The sequence below is a fragment of the Protomyctophum bolini genome, assembly GCF_963924005.1.
Source record: "Protomyctophum bolini genome assembly, chromosome: 7".
Classification (NCBI taxonomy): domain Eukaryota; kingdom Metazoa; phylum Chordata; class Actinopteri; order Myctophiformes; family Myctophidae; genus Protomyctophum; species Protomyctophum bolini.
Window position 1 is genome coordinate 7,353,389 of NC_137868.1, and position 25,980 is coordinate 7,379,368.

At 45.2% G+C, this 25,980-nt stretch overlaps 1 protein-coding gene across 1 annotated transcript in view; it reads right to left on the reverse strand.

Annotated features, from left to right (window-relative positions):
• The window catches only part of LOC308318956 (regulating synaptic membrane exocytosis protein 2-like), a gene marked incomplete at both ends in the record, with an annotated part of 267,580 nt that overhangs the window by 168,399 nt on the left and 73,201 nt on the right, over positions 1-25,980 (reverse strand). Inside the window, 1 exon segment of the mRNA XM_080768695.1 lies at positions 17,099-17,358. Coding sequence (XP_080624821.1) covers positions 17,099-17,358 — 260 coding nt within the window.

Consider the following 25,980-nt stretch of genomic DNA (forward strand, 5'->3'; position numbering starts at 1 on the left):
ACTTCGGCGCTCTATAGAAACATTATTCAGCACTGGACCCAGGAATGTGGCATCGGTTCAGGCTCTGCTGATACAGCAGAAGTTTAAAAAGCAGGTGGCTTCAGCGCACATCCAGTTCTTTGCAGGTGCTGGACAAAAGGTAGATACATACAGAGAAGGCCGTGAGCGTCCTTCATCAGGTGATAGAAGTACACCAGTCTGTGGTTGGTGTTGATTTTGACAGCAAATTCAGATTTTTAGTTTTAGTCACAGTCTTTTGAATAGTTTTCATTTCGTTTTAGTCACATTTTAGTCACCTGGAATGTTTTAGTGTTAGTCTAGCTTTAGTCGACTAAATATCTTAAGATTTTAGTCGACTAAATCTACAGGTGATTTAGTGGAATAAAATGTGTTTTGGCGGGCCTTCATGCCGACGTAATGGCTGATTTTACACTTGCTGAAACTAGCCGATCTACAAGCTCACAGCGTGTCGTGCTCATAAAGTTTCCATTTCGTTTTCGTCATAGTTTTAAGCGACAGAATCAACACTGGTTGATGGACGCCATGCTTACTTGGAACAAAGTGACATCTAGGCCGACGCCAGTTCAAAATAAGCACCGCTTCATTCCTTAAAAACATCATTCACAAATTCAATTCATCGCCCATACTGCCCCAACTGCAAAGTGCTTTTTAATGTAAAAGCCTTTTAAATAGTGACCATCAACTAAACGCTAAAAACAATTATTAAACTTTAAAGTCACGAAAGCCATTATCTCTCGGTCTATACCGGTCATTTTATCTCGTCTATGCTGCAACTGCCATTATTAGGGAGAAGAATGAGACTCTTTTTTTCCCCCAAAACAATTCTTCAATGAGAAATATGCTGGAGAAAGAAGAAAAAAAAAAGAAAAGCGCTGGAATATAAGTTCAATTTAATTAGTCGGATGCAGGGACGGCTGGACCACAGTTTCCAGGCACTGCTCTACGCAGTAAAGATCCCCAGTGTTAGTTTAACCAGGAGAATGTACAAAAAAAGGGACCCAAACGGAGCCGTAAGACCCCGTTTTTTACACACTCTCCCGGTTAAACTAGCACTGTGGATTTGACTGTGTTGTACAGCCCTCTTCCTTAGCCTGAGTGTCCTGGCCATGTAATGTGAGGTGGCAGTGAGCCCAGCAGCGCTGTAAATTATTTCTAAGGGCACAGAAGGGGGGGAAAGAGACAAGAGGGAAAGACCCTGCACCGTCCCAGCAGACACAGACGCTGCATGTTGTCCAGATATACAGTATTAGAGAGGACCTGTCCTGTCTCTCCAGAGCAGTGCTTCTCAAACTGTTTTGGCTCAGCAGGGCAAAACCCCTGAAATTAACTTTTTCATTCACGGCACGTGCCACCCATGAAGTGCATTGTTCATTTGTAGAGCCTTGTGTCATATGACGGTGTACGATACGCTACTATGGGAATCCGACGATGGGGGGAGAACATTCACCAAAAACAGCGGAACTACATTAAGCTCACGGGGTGTCACTCACAACGCTGTTTTTGGCAAAGAGATTTGGTGTAGATTGAAAAAGAACAGATGAACAAACAGTGCAATTCAGGTCTGTTTCACTAAGTACTGTATAGAGGGTGATTAAACTGAAGTGATATTGTCGCTTTCCAAATATTTATCAAAGTATTCTGGGGCACCCCTGGACTTGCGTCCCGTCACCCACTTTGAGAAACCACCCTGCTCTATAGTAAAAACACCACTGACCCCCCCAAGAGACACAGACAGTAGCCTACATATTGTCCAGATATACTGTAGGTCCTGTCTCTCCATATAAAACCCCACTGTCCACCCAAGAGACACAGACAGTAGCCTACATATTGTCCAGATATACCGTAGGTCCTGTCTCTCCATATTAAAACCCCACTGTCCACCCAAGAGATACACAGACAGTAGCCTACATATTGTCCAGATATACTGTAGGTCCTGTCTCTCCATATAAAACCCCACTGTCCACCCAAGAGACACAGACAGTAGCCTACATATTGTCCAGATATACCGTAGGTCCTGTCTCTCCATATAAAACCCCACTGTCCACCCAAGAGACACAGACAGTAGCCTACATATTGTCCAGATATACCGTAGGTCCTGTCTCTCCATATAAAACCCCACTGTCCACCCAAGAGACACAGACAGTAGCCTACATATTGTCCAGATATACTGTAGGTCCTGTCTCTCCATATAAAAACCCCACTGTCCCCCCAAGAGACACAGACAGTAGCCTATACATATTGTCCAGATATACTGTAGGTCCTGTCTCTCCATATAAAACCCCACTGTCCACCCAAGAGACACAGACAGTAGCCTACATATTGTCCAGATATACTGTAGGTCCCGTCTCTCCATATAAAACCCCACTGTCCACCCAAGAGACACAGACAGTAGCCTACATATTGTCCAGATATACTGTAGGTCCTGTCTCTCCATATAAAAACCCCACTGTCCACCCAAGAGACACAGACAGTAGCCTACATATTGTCCAGACATACTGTAGGTCCTGTCTCTCCATATAAAACCCCCACTGTCCACCCAAGAGACACAGACAGTAGCCTACATATTGTCCAGACATACTGTAGGTCCTGTCTCTCCATATAAAACCCCCACTGTCCACCCAAGAGACACAGACAGTAGCCTACATATTGTCCAGACATACTGTAGGTCCTGTCTCTCCATATAAAACCCCACTGTCCACCCAAGAGACACAGACAGTAGCCTACATATTGTCCAGATATACTGTAGGTCCTGTCTCTCCATATAAAACCCCACTGTCCACCCAAGAGACACAGACAGTAGCCTACATATTGTCCAGATATACTGTAGGTCCTGTCTCTCCATATAAAACCCCACTGACCCCCCCAAGAGATACAGACAGTAGCCTACATATTGTCCAGACATACTGTCCATGTCTCTCCATATTAACCCATTCTGACCTGGCACCCATTTTGGTGTTAGCATCATGTTATGCTTTAGCTATTGAAAAATAGCAGATCTACAAGCTCATATCGCGCCACCGAGTGGCGCGATACGAGCTTGTAGGTCTGCTATTTTTGAAAAATTCGAAGAACGACTGACATTTTTAGAATCTGATCTCAGGTCAGAATGGGTTAATCAGACCAGTGTGTGTCCCGTGGAAACCTCGCATGAATCTGATCTCAGGTCAGAATGGGTTAAAGAATAGGAACATGTACGAAATCAGTGAACGCTTAGGGAGACAGGAGTGCAGCAGAGTGGATCATTATTAAAACCTCTCCAGAGAGTGCGGATGTTTCTTTCATTTCGTTTTATTGACCAGAATCTGCACCCAGCTTAACCTAGTCTAGATTACCTGGAGACCCTTTGAGTTGGGCAAGAGAGCTGCTCTCTATAGTAAAGACCCTCTGTTGCCCCAAGGCACAGACGAGATAGATGAACCTTTGATCCAATGGGTAAGGACATTCAGTCACCAGAGACAGCACAGCAGTTAACACAATACAGTACAGTACAGACACAGAGTAAGAAAAAGTGCTGTAAGCTAGAGCAGATACAGGGGTAAGATCGCCAAAAACACCATCATCAATAATGAAGCAACAATATCCAGTACTATTACACTAACACCTGTACTATGCAGAAGAACAAACAAATTGTCGACATCACCAATAATATCCGGTCCCAAAAAGCACAATCGAGTATGTACGCATTCGCATTGTGTTATAAAACACAATATACGCCAATACTAAATCCTGCAGAACAAAAACAAACATACCGTTACCGTACATTCACACTGTACAGTGTCCCGGACCAAGCAAAAAACTAATAAAATAAATCATGATCTATTCTTAGGTACATAATTGTCCAGAGATTGGCCAGATTGCCTATAGGCCTACTGTCTGTCCATAGGAAATGGGAACAAGGGCCTGCATACTTAGTAGTACGGCTGGAAGATATGACTTCAAATCAATATCACGATTATTTCACACTTTTGCCTCTATTGCGATTAGTGAACGATTACAAATAATTATTATAATATTGAAAATAGCAGATTTACAAGCTGTCCATTTGTTGATAAGAAAAAATATATATATAATAATAATATTTACCAAAACCTGCTTCTCACTTATTCAAATGACCTACACGGACAAGATGTAAGTTGTTTAGAGCAGTGATTCTCAACATGGGGTCCTTGAGGAGTTACAGGTCTGTAACTCTTGGGAGTAACTCTTCCATCCATTTGTTAGGGCTTTACAATGTAGATTGGTGCCACCTCGAGATAGAAAATTATATCAAATGGGGTTCCAATTGGCTTGGCCTATAAATACTTATAAAAACCGGGCGCTCCTTTAAAATTGAAAAGAGAAGGAGACAAGTTTGTGAATCACTGGTTTAGAGAGAGGTTCTAAATGACGGTTTGGTGAAATGCCCAGTCATACTGCACGGTGTGTTGTGTTCACACATGTAGAGACTAGAGAGGTGTGTGTGTGGGTGGGTGTTTTTGGAAGCCTATATCTGCTGTGTGAATTGCGTGACGTCCCACAACACTTGGCCAGATGACCAGGCAGTGCTCTCTCTCTCTCTCTCTCTCTCTCTCTCTCCCTCTCCTTCTCCCAGGAGGCATGAAGCCTTTAACAGACTAATCATAATATGCCCCAGTACATCCAGGACCAATCCACCCCCCCCCCCCTCCCCCCCCCCCCTCTCTCTCTCTTCAAAGTTCTTACTTAAGTAAAAACATTGAGTACTTTTTTTCCCCACCACTACTGATTGTGAGTCTGTTTCCACCTGGGTTGCTAAGCTGAAGAGACTTTAGTTAATGGGTTTGAACTGGTATAGGGGAATAGAGACACTGTGTTATTCTCGATTATAACGTGGGTCTGTGTGCTCCGACAGACAGTGTTCTGCTGAAGTTAAGTTTCGTTGTGGTTTCCTGAGTTTGTTCTGCGTTAAGGGTCCCAATACTGTATACAGTATAGAGGCCATAATATGATCATCATATTCCTGTGAACAACACAGTACAGAGCAGATTGATTGGTCAGGAAATGATTTCAGCAGGAAATTGCGCTTTAGGTTTAAACCTGTGCTGTCAGCAGCAGTAACATGACACACTGTTTCTCAACCTCGGGTTCCGGGGACCACAAGGGGTCCAAATGGACTGTTATATGGGTCTGACTTTAGCCGTGGTTCACATGACGCTCGTACTTCACGATCAGGGTCATGGCTTAACTCCCGCCTGTTTTACACGATCGCTACACTTACACTGAAAACGTGTACATAAACATTCAGATTTCAGATATAAAGTACTCACCACGTGGGCCACGGGTGTTAGAAATTTGCTGGGGCCGCGATTAGCATCGCTGCATTCCTCGTTGTTTAATAAAAGGCATTTTTATCCGAGCTGTTTTTTTGCCATTGGCTTTCAACTACGCGCCCCTATGGGTCGGGAGGAGTGTGGCATTCTGAAACACATGGGTTTGTTCGATATAGGCACGCTGACCGCACTGCCAATACAGACTAACAGGCGAATGCGCTCCCGGTGTGCAACTGTGACTTTTCCGAACGCACCCCGCTTGAGAAAAGTAGCCGGGGCGCTCGGATAAAAATGCTTCTTATTAAACAACGAGGAATGCAGCGACGCTAATCGCTGTCCCAGCAAATTCCGAACACCCGTGGCCCACGTGATGAGTACTTTATATCTGAAATCTGAATGTTTATGTACAAGTTTTCAGTGTAAATGTAGCGATGGCGTAAAACTGGCTTCAGTTGTGTCATGACTGTCATGATTCAAGGTTAGGTCTGTCTGTAACTCTCTCGTAGATTGAGGTCTCATATAATATACTATACTAATACTAATAATATAATATAATATAATATAATATCATATCATATCATATCATATCATATCATATAATAATTCATAATAATATGGGGCATGTGGGGGGAGCTTTAAATGAGAAAAGGTTGATCACACTGACTTACAGTAGCCTACATGTATGCTAGATATACCACTGCGGTGTGCCACACACACACGCGTGTACGCAGGCAGAGGCTGTGTGTGTGTGTGTGTGTGTGTGTGTGTGTGTGTGTGTGTGTGTGTGTGTGTGTGTGTGTGCGCGCGCGCGCGTGTGCGTGCGTGCGTGCGTTACACCTCAGCAGCATTAATAGGGGGAAAAGACCGGTACAGTATAATAATAACAGCCTGTACGTGCTATCATTTTACGCCCCACCACCACCAACCAACCAACGGCTCCATATACAGTAGCATATAGGCTGATGATGACCGAGCCAACAACACATCCCTGACTGTCTGTCGCTGCATGCGTTGCAATGCCAGGAAATCTCTGCAGCATTTTCTCATCTCCTCTCCTCTCCTCTCCTCCTCTGGTACTATAGAGAGAGAGAGGCTACAGTAAAAAGCTGCTGGTATTACGCAGGGCTGCTGGCGGCTGTCGATCGATAAACGAAACCCCGTTTCGTTTTCTCCCTCCTCTCTTCTCCTCCTAGCCTCTCCGATCGCTGCTCACCCTCCTTGAATACTAGTTCGTTTGACATACCAACCAACCCAACACGGGCACACGTACTGTACGTACGGCACACAGGGGGAAGCCCTCCTTCAATATAAATCAGCCATAATCTTTACAAAGGAATCACTCACTCACCCGATGTTGCTGAGCGCCTGCTCGAAGAGCTCCGTCTGCAGTATGTTCTGAGGCGGCGTGAAAGCCCCGTTGAAATGAGAGAGAACCGAGCTACAGAACTGACGCAATGTATCAAACTGCATTTTCTCAACCCGTTTTCTTTTCCGCCTCTCTCTCTCTCTCTCTTTCCTCTCCTCCGTTTCTTTATCCTCTGTAATGTAATGTAATGGAACCCTTTTTTTCTTTTTTCTTCCACCCCCCCCCCCCTTCTTCTTTTTTTCCTTTCACAAATTATACATCCACCTTGCAGGCAGCGCTCGTCAGCTCAGCTCCGGTCCGGACAGACACCCCCTGTCCCTGGCCTGGCCTGGCTCGTATCTCCCTCCCCGCGGGGCGCATTAAACCAAACGACGCCAATCAAGTTCCATGTTTGTTCTCTCGTTTTTGGCATCACTTCATGGTTGTTTGTTGAGAGAGAGAGAGAGAGAGAGAGCCAGCCGCCGTCAATCCTCCTCCTACTCAGGACGAGATGCAGTCCTTGAATTCAGTCACAAATGCTCCCAACTTGAACCGAATAACCGACAATAGAATGCCGGTAATACGGAGCCTTGCTGCTGTTTGTCCCTCTCTCACTGTAGCGAAATCTCATCTTGATCGAGGAGGCACGATACGAAGAAAGAAAAAAAGAAAATAAAGAAAAGGCGCTGGGAACAAACACCGTCCCATGCAGTCATACACGGTGACCAGAAAAGCATGTCCCCTTCAGTTGCACCGCTGCGCCGCCTCACTCACATACTGTACAACACGACTACACTCATTCAACTCATATTTCCCCTCGTTGTTGCATGTTGGCTACAGGCTACACTTTACTAAGCTCACACACAAACACACACGCACGCTACACTGCACAAACGATACACGCAAGCATGCACACACTTCTACTACGTATACGCGTTCATTCGTGCACACGACGTACGACGTCGCATGTTTTTTTTTCTTTCTTTCTTTTTGGTTTGTTCGTTTCATTTTGCCATCTCTCCCTCCTCTTCCCAGCTGTTCGTGCGTTGGTTGGTTGTTTATACGACATACAATCGTGCCTGTGCAGCTGTACACACGCGCACAGCAGAGATGCTGTCGTCAGTGTTTTTTTTACCTCCCCCCCCCCCCCCCCCTCTCATATCTGGCTGCAGCCCATCAGCCCTCATAAGTAATAAAGGAGCAGGACAAGGCTTCATAATATAATACCTCAAAAGAGACTGTCTGTGGCCCTGCCTACTGTCAGGGCCAGATTAGCCACTGGGCCAGATTAGCCACTGGGCCGGTGGGGCAGCATGCAGCCCAGAGGCACCTTCAGGGACTACATGTGCGGCACTGGGTTTAGTGAGGCCCTCCTGGGGACCTTCATTATTGGCTGTTGATTGTGTTAAACTTAAGGTCAAAAAGATGATTTAAAAACCCCCCGGAATCTTGCGCACCCGCACAATATATGGGGATTGGGGACCCCCCAAAAATACTGTCCCCGGGACCCCCTACTTTTGCACTTGATTACTATTTTACAAACGTGTTATTTTATACTTAAGCTAATTGAAAATAGACAATATTATGTCATGACATGTGTGCTTGTATAGAGCTAACAACAACGTTTTATCAGAGTACTTTTACTTTGGTTCTAAAAGCATTTAAGATTAATGGCAATAATGTTGATAGAAGGGGAGGGACACGCAGCGAAGGTTGCATGAACGGGACTCGAACATGCGACGTCAGTCCAGAGCCTATAATAATCTGTGGCATGTGCCCGTCTGCCTGGACCACTAGGCCAGCTGCCGCCCCGGTCGGAGTATAGGGAACCTAACCAATTTAATCCCAGCATCTGTAGATATAGCTTATAAATTGTGTTACCAGAAAATAGCAGCTTGACAACAATATTTAGCAAAAACAGAAAATAGACTAGTATAGCCCTGAGGGACTCCACTCAACAACATATGGGTGCTTTAAAGAGACTGTCTGTGCTGGAGGGGGGCCAGGGGGGGGTTATGCTGCAAGTTCACAGTGGCAGCTGCAAAGCTGTACAGTTCAGGCTACCATTCGTTTTCAAAGCAAGCCAGCGACATGACGATACAAATATACAGGCTACCACTGGAAGTCAGCATGAAGATACTTTTGTAGTTGCTAGAAAATCGACGAAATAGAAAAAAGTCACACCCGTGTGAAGTGAGGGGCGCTCTTATCATCGTACATCATCATCATGCATCATCTCATACTGGCCAATCAGAATGCCTGTTGCCACAAATGTACGTCATATTTGGCGTAGGGGTGGGGGACAAGATGACGTACTTTTTCCCTTTATTGTCAATGTAATTTAATGTTTGTGTTGTGGACCTTTTGTGGGGACAAAAGGTGTATATAGGAGGGGCTAGCGCACCTCAAAAAAGGGGCCAACATAAGTTTTACTCACAATATCGCCATGGACCATTCCCCATGAAAGGTTGTGAGAAGGGATAGGACCTCTCTAACCTCTAACTGCAGTTCACATGCAGTAAGCAACGGTAATGTAACGCACGCACAACAAAATGATGGGCACGCAAAAAATAAATAAAAAATCCTACTTTAGTGTTTAATTAGTGTAATTAGCTGCAGCTTTGTGTATGTAAAAATACAGTCACACATGTTTATGCCGTGCTCATACATATACTGTACCTGCCATGCAAACACACACAGTCACTGCTAGAAGTGGCCTGCACTGCTTAAAAACCACAGAATCCTAACAAATAGCATCAGTGAGTAATGATCTTCTAAATTATTGTTTTTCCATCATCGGCCTCACCCAACGCTGCAGTTGTCCTGCATGGTGTATCTGTGTCTGTTCATTCAAATGACACGTCCAAGACCAAGACAAATTAGGAAACCTTCCCAAGTTGTTTCTCCTTATAAATAGACTGTCAGTCCACCCTCCCATCCACCCTCCTCCTCCTCCCTCTCTTCAGCGGAATAGATCCAGGAGTTAATTTAAACATTCTTTAACCCATTCTGACCTGAGATCAGATTCATACGAGGTTTTCCACTGGACACACACTGGTCTGATCAACCCATTCTGACCTGAGATCAGATTCTAAAAATGTCAGTCGTTCTTCGATTTTTCAAAAATAGCAGACCTACAAGCTCGTAGCGCGCCACTCGGTGGCGCGCTATGAGCTTGTAGATCTGCTATTTTTCAATAGCTAAAGCATAACATGATGCTGACACCAAAAGGGGTTCCCGGCCAAAATGGGTTAAGATTAATGAAAGTGGTTTTTGGTGCTTTATGCAGTACTGGCTTCTATTTATGGCTGCTCTGCTATCCATCATCAGCATTATCCCGTGGATTTTCGGACAGCCAGTTTCCTGTTGTGTCACTGCGAATGCGAGCGCTGCCAAAAAGCACAGAGTCATTCACCCACTGCATCCATATATACCAAACTCTCAGCCCATACAATCAATTCGTGTATAGCCAGCGGTGGAAGAAGAAGTACTATTTATTTTACTTATAAACCGAATGCTGGCGGCGACATTATATTAGCCAAAAATAGCAGATTTTACACAGGCTCACAACACGTCGCATTGTGACGTGCTAAATGACTTCACAGGGCAGGATATTTTCAGATGGGGGGTCTGCGGCCAAATACATATTCATTCGGGGGTCCTTAACCCATTCTGACCTGAGATCAGATTCACATACGAGGTTTCCACTGGACACACACTGGTCCGATTAACCCATTCTGAGCTGAGATCAGATTCTAAAAAAATGTCAATCGTTCTTCGATTTTTCAAAAAATAGCAGACCTACAAGATCTGCTATTTTTCAATAGCTAAAGCATAACATGATGCCAACACCAAAATGGGTGCCCGGTCAGAATGGGTTAACATGAAAGAGGATTGAGAACCACTACTTTAACCCATTATGTTATGCTTTAGCTATTGAAAAATAGCAGATCTATACAAGCTCATAGCGCCCCCACCGAGTGGCGCGCTACGAGCTTGTATAGGTCTGCTATTTTTGAAAAATCGAAGAAGAACGACTGACATAGAAACATAGCTTTTTCAGAAAACTGTCAGGATGTAGAGGACATTTTTAGAATCTGATCTCAGGTCAAAATGGGTTAATCCATAAACAAATAGTCCAGAATTCCCTTTTTATCCAGCAGTGAGTGTGCAGGCCGGGCCACTAAGGCAGGACCATACAGTACGTGTCTATATGTGGTTCTGCTTGCAGGGACTGACCCGGTTAGCAGTTACCTGATATCATCTCGGTCGCGTGGACCCAAACCTCATATGTCCAAAAAAACTGTTACCTTTTCAGGAAATCCAAAAGTAGCAGATTGTATATAAGAGGTTTCTGCCTGACAGCAACGATATCACAGTCTCTCCACAGAGGGAAAAGCTCCCCTTCCTTCATGCATTGCTGCCCATGTGACCTTGATCATTTACCTTTACAGAGAGCTGCGCTGCTGTTTCAGTTTCAGACACGTGCACACGCATAGACATCAAAGGGGGCTTCCGTCCGCCCCGCCTGCCCTTTTACCCGTCTGTAAAACAACTGCCCTTTCCAGACCACACAAATGCAGCATTTGTCATTTACTACATGGTGAAAGAAATGCAAATGCCACTCCTTTCCATGCCATATACTGGAAGGCAGCATTCAGGAGAATTGCTTTTTTCCCCTTGAGTAGCCAGACAACTATTCCACAATCTTCGAATGCTACAGTATATAGAGTCTGGAACGGCACCTCCCGAAATCTGAGTAAGGAAGCTGCTATTTCCTTTCACAAAAATATATTTAAAAATATCTTTACATTACATGTTTTTATTTCCTTTTCTGCTAAGCAAAAAGCTATATGCTTATAGAGCGTCGCAGTCCCTCCCCCTTTCAGAACAACGAGTGGCCCAGGAAATGGTTCTCCATTCATTTTCTCCATAGGCTTTTCCTAAAGTATTTATTTAAAGACGGTTACGCCGCGGACAAAGCCAACTCGGATCGTGACAAATCATGACAATGAACACAATGTTTTGGGCCGGCCGATCAAATAATTTATAAGAAGAAAAACAACAAAAAAAGTGCCGTTTATTTCTACTTTCTAATTATTTGTTTGGCCCAAAACATTGTGTTTATTGTCATGATTTGTTTTACGACAAGAGTTGGCTTTGTCCGCGGCGTAAACGTCTTTAAATAAATACTTTCTGAAAAGTCTATGAGGAAAATGAACAGCGATTTATTTTCCCGGGTCTCTCGAGGGGGCGGGACTGCGACGCTCTATAGGGGTTAGGTTTATATTAGGGTCAATTTGCATGACTGTAAAGACGAAACGGAAGTGGGGAGGAGTCTCCACTTCCGCATTATTTGTTTACTCATGATAGAGCTTCCGTTGCTCCAGACTGTATGACGGAAGCATTTGAAAATTGCAGGAGGCAATAGTCTGGCAACGCATACAGGTAAAGCTGTCAACAATTGTAGTGGAGTGCAAAACATGTATACTGATAAACTGGAAGTCTCCAACTTCAACATGTTTCAAACGATATGGCTCAAAGATATGCTCTCCATTGCTATAAGCTGGAACAAAATTGTCATGACGGACAGAACACACAAGCTCAGTTCCACTCTGTGGCGCGCTACGAGCTTGTATGTCTGCTATTTTTGAAAAGTTGTGAAAATGCAGCACAAATCTTTTAATATATATTCTTTCCCCCGAAGACTTTTTTATTTTTATTTCGACGTCAGGCCCTAAATGGGATAAAGATAAGGTAGTACGTAGTAAATGTAGGACGGTAAATGCACTTAGTTTTTCACCACTGATAGAGGCCTGCTTCTAATACATTGATTTAGTCTTAACCCATTCTGACCTGAGATCAGATTCTGTCAGGATTCTACATCCTGACAGTTTTCTGAAAAAGCTATGTTTCTATAATGTCAGTCGTTCTTTGATTTTTCAAAAATAGCAGACCTACAAGCTCGTAGCGCGCCACTCGGTGGCGTGCTACGAGCTTGTAGATCTGCTATTTTTCAATAGCCTAAAGCATAACATAATGCTATAACACCAAAAGGGGTTCCCGCCCAAACGGGGTTAAGGTGGCTCACTGTGGCATGAGACCATGTCGAGTTATCTCACATGTGTAAAGGATTGAACAAGGATGCATGACAAGGAAACATTTATTTTTCTCCTTTCTGAAATGGCATGCTGCCTAGATTTCTGCTGTGGGGACAGATTTAACTGAGAGCATGTAGCTAATTATTATGTCTGTCTGTCTGTCTCTCTCTCTCTCTCTCTCTCTCTCTCTCTCTCTCTGTGGAGGGATAGAGAAATGCACCCCCATGTGGACATAAATGCAACCACACGACTTGACAGCAGTTTTAAGATATAACTGGTCGACTGTAAGAGAGATTCACAAGCACAGCATGTATGTGTGATCACTGAGCATCAGATGCAACGTCTCTGTGAGGTGAAGAGGAGGGCATTTAGCAACGTGCTGAACACAGCATGGGGTGTTGTTCTTGACTCAGACACATTTTAACAGAAAGACACCGAAGAAGAGCTGGAGTTGCAACATGGTGCGTCGTTGAGTGCAGGAGGACAGGTGTACAGTAGTTGGACAAAAATATTTGGGCCCGCCTAGTCCTTTATTTCTTCTAATTCTAATTATTTGATCGGCCCAAAACATTGTGTTCATTGTCATGATTTGTCACAACAAGAGTTGGCTTTGTCCGAGGCTTAAAATGTCTTTACATATACGGTAAATACTTTTTGAAACGTCTATGGGAAAAATATATGGGAAATTCTCTTCCGGGACTGTCGTCGGGGGTGGGGCTGCGACGCTCTATACAGTACAAGTGACTGTGTGTGTGTGTGTGTGTGTGCTGTATGTACAGTATGTATTTATGTATGTCACCAGCATACTGATTACAACACAAACAGCACAGCACAGGGAGATGCAATCAGCGAGGCGATCACACGTGACTCTTTAAAAGAAACGCACGCACAGTCGCACACACTGGCCCGCACAGCGCACGTGTAAGTACCCATGCACACAAACACACTGGCCCGCACAGCGCACGTGTAAGTACCCATGCACACACACACACACGCGCTCAGGATGCACGCACGCGCGAGGCACGCTATAGCAGCAGCCTGCTGTTTCGATCTTTAATTAGCAGTAGTTGTCGTATAATAGTGAGAAATACATAAACCAACTCCTTACCACGAGACACGCACGCACGCACGCACACGCACACACGCACACGCACACACGCACACACGCACACACACACACACACACACACACACACACACACACACACACACACACACACACACACACATAAATATACTCATCAAATGCATCACTTACTTCACAGTCACACTGTTTTTTTTTCATAATAAAATACATACTTGAGATGTGTGTGTGTGTGTGTGTGTCTGCAAGTTTGTGTGCGTGCGTGTCTGTTATAGAATTGCTGAGCTAGTGCCAGGTACAAATCAGCGTCTGTGTCCGTTATGGGCCCCTGAGGGCCCCTGGGGGTCCATGTGCCGGCCTCTAAAGACAGGGGCCTTGACTCGCTGATGGGAGCCATCGCTTTTACACTTGCCAAAAACGCCCTGCCAAAACCTCAACGCTAAAAGCCATGCAGCCAGGTGAAAACCGCAAGCTAGGCAGCTTTTATATACTTCTGAGATGCAGTTTACCAGGTAAACAATTTATTTAAATCTAAACAATGGCAATAAAGTAAAAAATCACACCCGTGTGAACTGAGTGGTGCATAATACTGCTGCAGGTCCATAAATGCACACATGATGGATAGGCTTCTTTTTTAATAACTGCAATATTTGCCTGAAATACCATCTTTTAAATAATGAATGGTTCAAGTACACATAACAGTGTATGCCTACAGCTTTTTTGGGCTGAGTATGCTCAAATCATACAATGGAGAATATACTGACGTAGCAAGGAATTTATTTTATTTTATTTGCGTGGGAAGGATGGGTAGCAAGGTTTTTTTCCTACAGCAATGATGGATAGGCTTATTTTTTAATAACTTCAATATTTGCCTGAAATACCATCTTTTAAATAACGAATGGTTCAAGTACACATAACAGTGTATGCCAGTACAGCTAAACATTTGAAAACTTTGAATAGAATGTCCACACACTGGTTGAATACTTTAGAGTTTTATTTTAATTCAACTCCAAACCAAAGTAAAGTGCTGCATCACTCACATACCAAAAAGCTTATATACATATATATATATATATATATATATATATATATATATATAAGTTCATGTTTCAGCTTCATTATATTATATATATATATATATTATATATAATATAATAAAGCTGAAACATGAACTTGTGTTTTGAAGCAGAGAGCTACTGGCTATCCCTGGATCAAACAAATTAACTTAAACCAACAATGGCATAAAGTTGTATTATTATTATGTATTCATGTAGCTTCAGTTATCTTATGGTCATCATAAGTAAACACCCTGTATGGAGACTACAGTGTAATGTTAGCCTGTAGCTGGTGCTTTGCACAGGCAGACGAGACGACAGATACTTTGCACAGTCCATGCTTTGTTGTGTTGTTGCGCGTGCCGATGGTCTCATCAAAGACAATTTTATTTTTTACTCTGTCGTATTCTGCTCATGATGCAGCAACACAAACGTCCAACATAGATAACCGTTAGCTTCTCTCTTCATGCTAACGTTAGCTTATCTCTCCCCCTTGGAGACTACAGCATAACGTCATCGGGGGGGGGTGCTTTGCACGGGCAGACGACAGATACTTTGCACAGGTCCATGCTGTGTTGTGTTGTGCCCTGCGTCTCCTCCTTAATTATGTCTGCAAATTATTTAGTATTCGATCGAATTATTTGTGGCGGTGCCTTGCACGGGCAGACGACAGATACTTTGCACAGGTCCATGCTGTGTTGTGTTGTGCCGTGCGTGTCCTCGCGATGATGCATTCCAAAACATTTGCGCACGTGATATTTATATTTTAGACGAAAGAAAACTTGATTTTGACTTTGCGCGTGCCGATGGTCTCATCAAAGACAATTTAAATTTTTACTCGGGTCGTATTCTGAGCTTTTTTAATAGCAGATCTCCAAGCTCATGATGCAGCAACACAAACGTCCAACATAGATAAAAGTAATTACTCACATAATACTGCTGCAGGTCCATAAATAATCCCAGTGTTGTTGAAGATGCATAATAATGATTGTCGCGTGGTTTAGCGACGACTACCAGTCGATCCACATACCACTATGACAGGAGAAAGTTGGGACTTTTGCGAAACTTTTGGACTTTTTCGATTGTGTTGCCACTACGGGGGTGCACGCACACACACACACACACACACACACACGGGCGCGGGTGCGTGCGCACACCACTGGTGCACGCACACACACGGGCGCGGGTGCGTGCGCACACCACTGGTGCACGCGCAGGTGCACGCGCACGCATGCGCACACCACTGAGGCTCATAGACACAGGTACACAGGTAGGTACATGGACATTGCTGATTGTAGGAGTGGTTGCACCACTCAAAAAAACAATCCCCCCCCCTACATTTGGTGAAACGCTCATTCCAAAAGACGACACCCCTGCCATTTATATAAGCTGTTCTCACAGAAAGCAATTATAAAAGAATAGCAGCAGCTTCCAAGAGCTCAACGAGGCCGATGAGGACGCACAACGTCCACACACACACACACACACACACACACACACACACACACACACACACACACAACCATGCACGAGTGCACACAGAATGCACGTTGACCATTTTCAACCTGGCCATCATATTCAAAACCTTTTTCAAAAAGCTTCAAAATAATACATAAATATAGCATATCTCTATACACTCTCACGCTGTGAGATTGTAGATCTGTTGTTTCATATATCTTTTGTTGAATACACATATTTTTGACCATAATGACTGGCTAAAGTATGGATGCAACATGTTTGACTACCTCCTCAGGTTGGGAAACACTGATGTAGGGCTTACATTTTTAAACCTGTAGCGAAAATAGTAGATCTACAATCTCACAATGCGCCACAATGTGAAGCATGGTATGCTTGTAGAGGTCATTCATTTGGGAATGATCTAGTAGGTGTGGTCTAGAAACGCATCGACAGCCTCTCAAGGCTGTTTTCACACAATTTCAATTTCAGTGTCAGTCGTTCTTCGAATTTTCAAAAATAGCAGACCTTCAAGCTCGTAGCGCGCCACTCGGTGGCGCGCTATGAGCTTGTAGATCTGCTATTTCTCGATAGCTAAAGCATAACATAATGCTAACACCAAAAGGGTGTTCCCGCCCAAAATGGGTTAAACAGTGTGTGTAAAATCCAGCCACATTCTACTGTATAAAGGGCATATATACAGTATACGAGGTTGACAGCCCTGAGGGCCTAAGTGGTTTAGAACTGACCTGTCTGGCCCCGAGTACCTCCCGTTGTCGAGGGACGCTTGCCGGGGCAGCAGCCGGCCGCCGTGGGGTCTGCTTCGGTCGGGCGCCGGGGTCAGGTCGCCCCCCGGGGGTCCCTGGTAGGGGTACAGGGACGGGTGGTCCTGCAGTTTGGCCTTCTTCCCCTGCGGCCCACCCTCAAACTGGCCCGGCCCGTAGAACCACGCTCCCGATTTGGTGAGGATTTCTTGTTGTTTTCGGCACAAGTTGCATACCCACATAACCTGATGAGGGGAGAGAGAAAGGAGAAAGTCAGAGGTTGTTGTGGAGACAAGATGATTTGTCTTACATGACCTATGATGGGTCTGTAATGGAATGTATCGGGTGCAGTACTTAGTTTAGACAGTTTTTGGTTTAGACTAGTCATTGGTTAGACTCAAAGACTCTCAAACCCTCACCCTAACCTCCCACGGGGCAGCACACCTAAACCTGACCTTAACCCATGTCTAACCAATGACTAGTCTAAACTAAGTATGCACCCCAATGTATCATCCATGTCGGGGCAGAAACCTTGCATTTTCATGTTTTTTGTTTTTCTACTTCGACACGCAACGCGTAGATTTGATATTGATACGTTTTTAAAAGCTCTGGTTCTCCCAATTTCCTGAAAAGTTAAACGGTTTTTGGACATACAAGGTTTCCTACTCCGACAGTGATGATATTATATAATGCGTATACCATCTATCAAAACGTAACAGGACACCTGTGAGGCATTGTTCATTAATATTGATCACGCTGAGATGAGGTGAGTGATGGAGGAACGTCTCATACACATACAGTAGCCTTGGATATCGTTGAAGAGGAGAAAAAACGTTTGGAGTTTCAGTCAGAATGTGGTCGGGTCATACACTTTAGTCTGAAAAGGTTTTTGGGGGTTCTGTGAGTTCAATACAAAAAACAAGCTGTAGATTTCTCTCAAACAAATGCTCTTCTGTCAACTTGTCAAATCAAACATTTTAAGGTATATTTATTTATTCTATACAGACGAATATACTGAAAATATCACAGAAAACTGTACTGGTTCATATCATTTCAAATAGACCTGGCTAAACGCACAACGACATAATTTGTACCAACACAGAGACGGCATGCTGTTGATCGATTACAGAAGGGATTCACAAACGGTGGTGCGTGGACCCCCAGGGGTGCACCAGCTGCCTCTAGGGGCTGCAGGACATTAGTAATGTAATGGTGGGGCTGGTGCAAGAATACTAGCCTAATACATTATTTCAAAATATATTTTTCATGATATAAAAAACGGTAGGATGATTTTTGTTTATAGACTAGACGTGAGTGTTTGTTCAGTGACGGCCCGGGGTCTCCTCGTTTCTCCAGCCATTCAAGAAAAAATAAAATAGATTTTTGAGGTGGGTAGCAAAATTCTATAGTAAATCCGGAGAGAGTACCCATTTATCAGCTTAAATTGTATATCGTGTTCTGGTTCCAAATCCGTCTGCTAATGTCCAACATCCACAAATTCCACATTTAGTTTAGTCCGTATCCTGTGAGTTCTCTATCCCGATTGGATAAAATTGGTATCCCGACCCTGAAAATGCATTTTCAGTTTAATAAAGAGCTGGAGAGACACTATAGCAATGAGTACTATCACAATATAGAGCTATTGAACAACACGTAGCCAAGCGAAGTCAAGCGATCGCATGCAGTAAATTGACGCCTCAAGACCAAAAGGCCGACATCTCCCTCAGCCCCACTATAGCCCCTCTATAGGTGAAGTGGCTGAGATGTTTGGCTTTAGTGTTCCTTTCCCTTTGCGCCTCTGCACGGGAGGCCTGCGTGGGTTCGAATCCCGGGCGTTACGTTACACCACCACACTATCACCATGCTGCAGCCTCCCTCCGACAGCCTGCTCACCACCACACTATCACCATGCTGCAGCCTCCCTCCTCACCACCACACTATCACCATGCTGCAGCCTCCCTCACCACCACACTATCACCATGCTGCAGCCTCCCTCCGACAGCCTGCTCACCACCACACTATCACCATGCTGCAGCCTCCCTCCGACAGCCTGCTCACCACCACACTATCACCATGCTGCAGCCTCCCTCCACACTATCACCATGCTGCAGCCTCCCTCCTCACCACCACACTATCACCATGCTGCAGCCTCCCTCCACACTATCACCATGCTGCAGCCTCCCTCCACACTATCACCATGCTGCAGCCTCCCTCCACACTATCACCATGCTGCAGCCTCCCTCCACACTATCACCATGCTGCAGCCTCCCTCCGACAGCCTGCTCACCACCACACTATCACCATGCTGCAGCCTCCCTCCGACAGCCTGCTCACCACCACACTATCACCATGCTGCAGCCTCCCTCCACACTATCACCATGCTGCAGCCTCCCTCCGACAGCCTGCTCACCACCACACTATCACCATGCTGCAGCCTCCCTCCGACAGCCTGCTCACCACCACACTATCACCATGCTGCAGCCTCCCTCCACACTATCACCATGCTGCAGCCTCCCTCCGACAGCCTGCTCACCACCACACTATCACCATGCTGCAGCCTCCCTCCGACAGCCTGCTCACCACCACACTATCACCATGCTGCAGCCTCCCTCCACACTATCACCATGCTGCAGCCTCCCTCCGACAGCCTCCTCACCACCACACTATCAATTGCTATCTAAGGGGGTGGGGTAAGTGCTATGGCCCATAGCACTTACCCCACCCCCTTAGATAGCAATTCTAGTAGTCATAGCACGTCATAGTACATATGTGTAGCATAGTAGTATAGATGTATAGCTTATATGTATAGTTTCATTATAGATATTCCACTGTTACTTTCTTAGCTACGCATGTTTCATGATAAATGTCTTTATGTGATGTATTCCCATGCTTTTGTTCTTGCTTAATGTAAGTCGCTCTGGATTAAGAGCGTCTGCTAAATGCCTAAATTGTAAATTGTAAATTGTATCACACTGCTGCAGCTCACCACCACACTATCACACTGCTGCAGCTCACCACCACACTATCACACTGCTGCAGCCTCCCTCCACACTATCACACTGCTGCAGCCTCCCTCCACACTATCACACTGCTGCAGCTCACCACCACACTATCACACTGCTGCAGCTCACCACCACACTATCACACTGCTGCAGCCTCCCTCCACACTATCACACTGCTGCAGCCTCCCTCCACACTATCACACTGCTGCAGCCTCCCTCCGACAGCCTGCTCACCACCACACTATCACCATGCTGCAGCCTCCCTCCGACAGCCTCCTCACCACCACACTATCACCATGCTGCAGCCTCCCTCCGACAGCCTGCTCACCACCACACTATCACCATGCTGCAGCCTCCCTCCAACAGCAAGCTCACCACCACACTATCACCATGCTGCAGCCTCCCTCCACACTATCACCATGCTGCAGCCTCCCTCCGACAGCCTCCCTCACCACCACACTATCACCATGCTGCAGCCTCCCTCCGACAGCCTCCCTCACCACCACACTATCACCATGCTGCAGCCTCCCTCCACACTATCACCATGCTGCAGCCTCCCTCCGGCAGCCTGCTCACCACCACACTATCACCATGCTGCAGCCTCCCTCCGACAGCCTCCCTCACCACCACACTATCACCATGCTGCAGCCTCCCTCCACACTATCACCATGCTGCAGCCTCCCTCCACACTATCACCATGCTGCAGCCTCCCTCCGGCAGCCTGCTCACCACCACACTATCACCATGCTGCAGCCTCCCTCCGACAGCCTCCCTCACCACCACACTATCACCATGCTGCAGCCTCCCTCCGACAGCCTGCTCACCACCACACTTATCACCATAAATCCAACAGCAGACAGGAGCCCTGATCACCACGCACGCACCACCACCACCACCACGCACGCACGCACACATGCATGCATAGTGTACAAACACTTCCCTACACGGTTTTGCCACCTCCTTTTCTCCGCGGGTCATGTGACCATGCATGTCAATAACTGGCTGTGCTGTCATTCCCTAAACAGAAGACTCAACACAGTCAGTGTATTCAGATGTTGGCCATCATTTCATGTACACGTTGTTATTTCGATAGTTATCTTATCATTATTTTAGACTGATGCTAGGTTCATTGTTTACGTTCCTCAAGGCTGTCCTCTCTGCGTTCTATGATCACATTGCTGGATAAGAGCATCTGCTGAATGCCTAGAAGAACTACAGGCTACTGCTGATATCTTGTCGAGTATTTTCAAAAGTTACAGTTGGGTATCCGTGTGCGTGTGTGCGACTGTGTGTGCATGCGTGCGTGTGTGCGTGCGTGCGTGTGTGCGACGGTGTGTGCATGCATGCGTGTGTTGCGTGCGTGGACAGGGAGCCAGAGGCAGTGATTGACGGGCCAGACAGCCAGTGGAGCGGCCAAGCCAGTGGTTACTGCAGAGCTCCTGGGTGCTGAGTCAGTGAGTGCATTACTGTTATTACTGTGGGAGGGAGAGGCGCCCACAACAGGCTCACTGGGACGAAGAAATACTTAGAAAGGCCTTTTACTGAAGAATAGAGCACTACCACAAGCTGTTTAAGTAAAAGTGTACAAAGAATATTGGCATGAAAATACACTTACAGTAGCCTATACAGTATACCAAAGTCAAGGTATTACAATTGTTAAGATTGAAGAAATTGCCAAACTTCTTCGAAGAGACAATCGACGGTACAAGTTCACAATGTGTTGCGATGCAACACATTGTGAGCTTGCAGATCTGCTATTTTCTATATATATTGTATAAGTATAAAATGGAGGAACACTTAGATTGCCATCTAGTGGTTAATTCCTAGTAGTGCAGTGCCAGGGCAAGTCAGTGTTTTTAGACCCTCCTCATATGGGTCACACAGCAGCATGCAGTCTTAGCAGGGGCCGACCATATTTAGCTTTCGCCAGAAAAATGTAAAATGTCGGGCACGATGCGACCAATTCACATGCCAACCTCGGATGGATTGGACAAAAACAAGAACTTTGTAGCATTTTACAGAGAAAACAGCCGACAAAGAAACTACTTTGAATGGATTCCAATGGCATGCATTGCATGCAATTCAATTCAATTCAATTGCACACTCGTCCTTGTGTTGGGAGTGACGAAGGCGTTGCAACCTGGACAGGATTACAGGTTTGTGTTTTTAGCGTTAGCCGGTTGATATGATATAAAGCTGATATAAACCTGCGATATCGCGGGTTTGGCATCCTATAGGGTTAAAGATTATAACCCGCGATATCGCGGGTTTGGCACTCTAACAGTACGTTTTAACAGCGGGTGACAGCCAGACGGATTTTCCAGGAAGTGCATTATTTGTCAACGGGACCCGGCGACTACTGGCGATAGCAGGCGAACAGGCGATGGTCGAAAAGTGGACGGAGGAACGTCGGGCCGAAAAGATAAAAATAATTCATTTTTTGGGCGACGTCGCCGGGCGATAGTGGGCGATAGCCAATGAAATTTGAGCGACGCTCGCCTGGATCTAACCAAATTGAACTGAGGCGCACTGCTAGATTCACACTGTACAACACAGGGATGACAATATGAACTGAGGCGCACTGCTAGATTCACACTGTACAACACAGGGATGACAGTATGAACTGAGGCGCACTGCTAGATTCACACTGTACAACACAGGGATGACAATATGAACTGAGGCGCACTGCTAGATTCACACTGTACAACACAGGGATGACAGTATGAACTGAGGCGCACTGCTAGATTCACACTGTACAACACAGGGATGACAGTATGAACTGAGGCGCACTGCTAGATTCACACTGTACAACACAGGGATGACAATATGAACTGAGGCGCACTGCTAGATTCACACTGTACAACACAGGGATGACAATATGAACTGAGGCGCACTGCTAGATTCACACTGTACAACACAGGGATGACAATATGAACTGAGGCGCACTGCTAGATTCACACTGTACAACACAGGGATGACAATATGAACTGAGGCGCACTGCTAGATTCACACTGTACAACACAGGGATGACAATATGAACTGAGGCGCACTGCTAGATTCACACTGTACAACACAGGGATGTTATTCACACTGTACAACACACTGTACAACACAGGGATGACAATATGTGGTGAATAAGAGACTCCATTGATGCTGATGTGGCTTCTTTTGTTTGTTTTACCCAGAACCAAACAAAGCCTCTATGTGTGTTTTTACATTAGTGCCAACCCAACCTGTCTGTCTGTACCCGTACCTGTCTGTCTGTACCCAACCTGTCTGTCTGTACCCAACCTGACTGTACCGCGTTTCCTTCTCCTTCATCCTCTGCTCTCACTCTGACTCTATCCTCTCTCCTCTCGTGGAAAACAAAAAAATTATGCAGTACATGCACGCACACGCACACACACACACACACACACACACACACACACACACACACACACACACACACACACACACACACACACACACACACACACACACACACACACACACACACACACACACACACACACACACACACACACACACACACACACACACACACACACACACACACACACACCACCCACTTCTTTACACCTGTGCGTGTAAACCTGTGATGTGACAATAAAGATGATGGTGATTCTTTGCGCAGCATGATGCCAGCATTGCAGAATCAGAGTTTAACTTGTGCAGGAACAGCGTCAGCATCAAGTGCTGTGTGACAGCTGCTGTCTGTCGGTAGATGTTTTTCATGTACTAGAGTTATAACTGTAGCCTATACTGTACGCTACACGCCAGGGGTAGGTACGGTAAGCCAGGCACGGGGGAGGGTGCCTACTGTACGTTGGCACAGGGGAGGGTGATCATTGGCACAGGGGAGGGTGATCATTGGCACACTGGCATAAGTGAGAGAGGGAGAGGTTTTCATGTAAAATTAAATTAAGTCCCCCATATAGAAATTGCATTCTGCGCATAATTCTACATTCATTCAAACTCCTAACTCTGACTGCATGGGGAGATCAAGTCTGGGAGAAAATATATCTAAAGAAGAAAGAAAATAAAGGTTGTATTTGTATAGCCTCTGCAGTTGGAAATATTATATTTTGATGTCGTTTCAAAATTAAACATAATGTTGATATGGCACTCTGAAATCATGAAAATATGGCAAAAAAGGTTGCCGACTGTCTTTACACATTTATTTTACAAAGTTCTGAAACAAAAATGGACTGATGACCATAGCAGGCCACAGTCCCAGGAGCTCTGGGCCTGACACATTTCTCCTCCATCGAGCGACTTGAAGGCTGTTTTTCCAAATAAGTATAGAGCATGCTAAAGTTGTATTTAGTTGTTGTCAAAAAGATAATTCTAAAGTCACAAAACTCTCTTCATAACATAATTTCACTCTCCCTCTCTCATTTCGTTTGCTTGCTCTCTCTCTCTCTCTCTCTCTCTCTCTCCTTGTCTCTCTGACTAAGGTCTCTCACCCATTATCACAGGGATAAAAAAGATGGATCTGGACATGACTAGCATGCGTGTGAGAGAGAGAGAGAGAGAGAGAGAGAGAGAGTTCATGAATGATAATGTTACAATGACACTAACGTACGTGGGACCGTACCTATGTTCCCTCAGCCCTATGTTCCCTCAGGTCCGCGTCAATATGCAGACGGTCCGATCGACAACCTACCTCAAACCCTCACCCTAACCTCCCCCGGGGCAGACACCTAAACCTAACCACCCACCCTCTCCCGACCCCCAGCGCACCTCGGACCAATGCTCCTTCTGAGGGAACATAGGGCTGAGGGAACATAGGTATGACCCCACGTACGTGACTATCTCAAATGAAGGAAACAGAAAGGTACACCAAGTTCAGACTTCCCATCCCTGTTCCCTCATGCTGGCTGTGCCTTTTATAGAGATGTCGTTTTGGATTTGACCTTTGGGATCTTCTGGCCCAGTTATACTAAACATGATTAATATTGAATACTACTCAAAGTACAGCAACTATTTTGTGTCTTGCATGTCTATATCGTTGCTGTCGGCAGAAACATCCCATCTCTTCAATATTTGGTGTTTTCTTGGTGAATGAATGCCCTACTTACTACTTGATCATACTGCAGTATGCTAACACCCTTTTGGTGTTTATTATGTTATGCTTTAGCTATTGAAAAATAGCAGACCTACAAGCTTGTATAGGTCTGCTATTTTAGAAAAATAGAAGAACGACTGACATAGAAACATAGCTTTTTCAGAAAACTGTCATTTTTTAGAATCTGATCTCAGGTCAAAATGGGTTAACCCATTCTGAACGGGAACCCGTTTTGGTGTTGTAGCATCATGTTATGCTTTAGCTATTGAAAAATAGCAGATCTACAAGCTCATAGCGCGCCACCGAGTGGCGCGCTACGAGCTTGTAGGTCTGCTATTTTTTGAAAAATCGAAGAACGACTGACATTTTTATAATCTGATCTCAGGTCAGAATGGGTTCATCAGACCAGTGTGTGTCCAGTGGAAACCTCGTTATGAATCTGATCTCAGGTCAGAATGGGTTAATAGCAGATCTATGCTCGAAATGCGGTGCGAAGTTTGGGGCTCGTCGACTTGACTACTGTAACTGTAACTGTAACGGTGTCTTTACAGGTAACGAATCCATCAGTTGATCAGAACTCTGCTACTGTAACGGTGTCTTTACAGGTAACGAATCGATCAGCTGATCAGAACTCTGCTGCTCAACGAGGCCTCACTAAAGAAATGTGGATCATATTCATATTGCTACAGTTCTCAGAACCATCAGAACCAAGTCCTCTACTGTCCGTGTTCTGTCCCCAGAGTCTAAACTAAAATGTGAAGAAGCAGCGGTCAGCGTTTTTTTTTCCTTCGTTC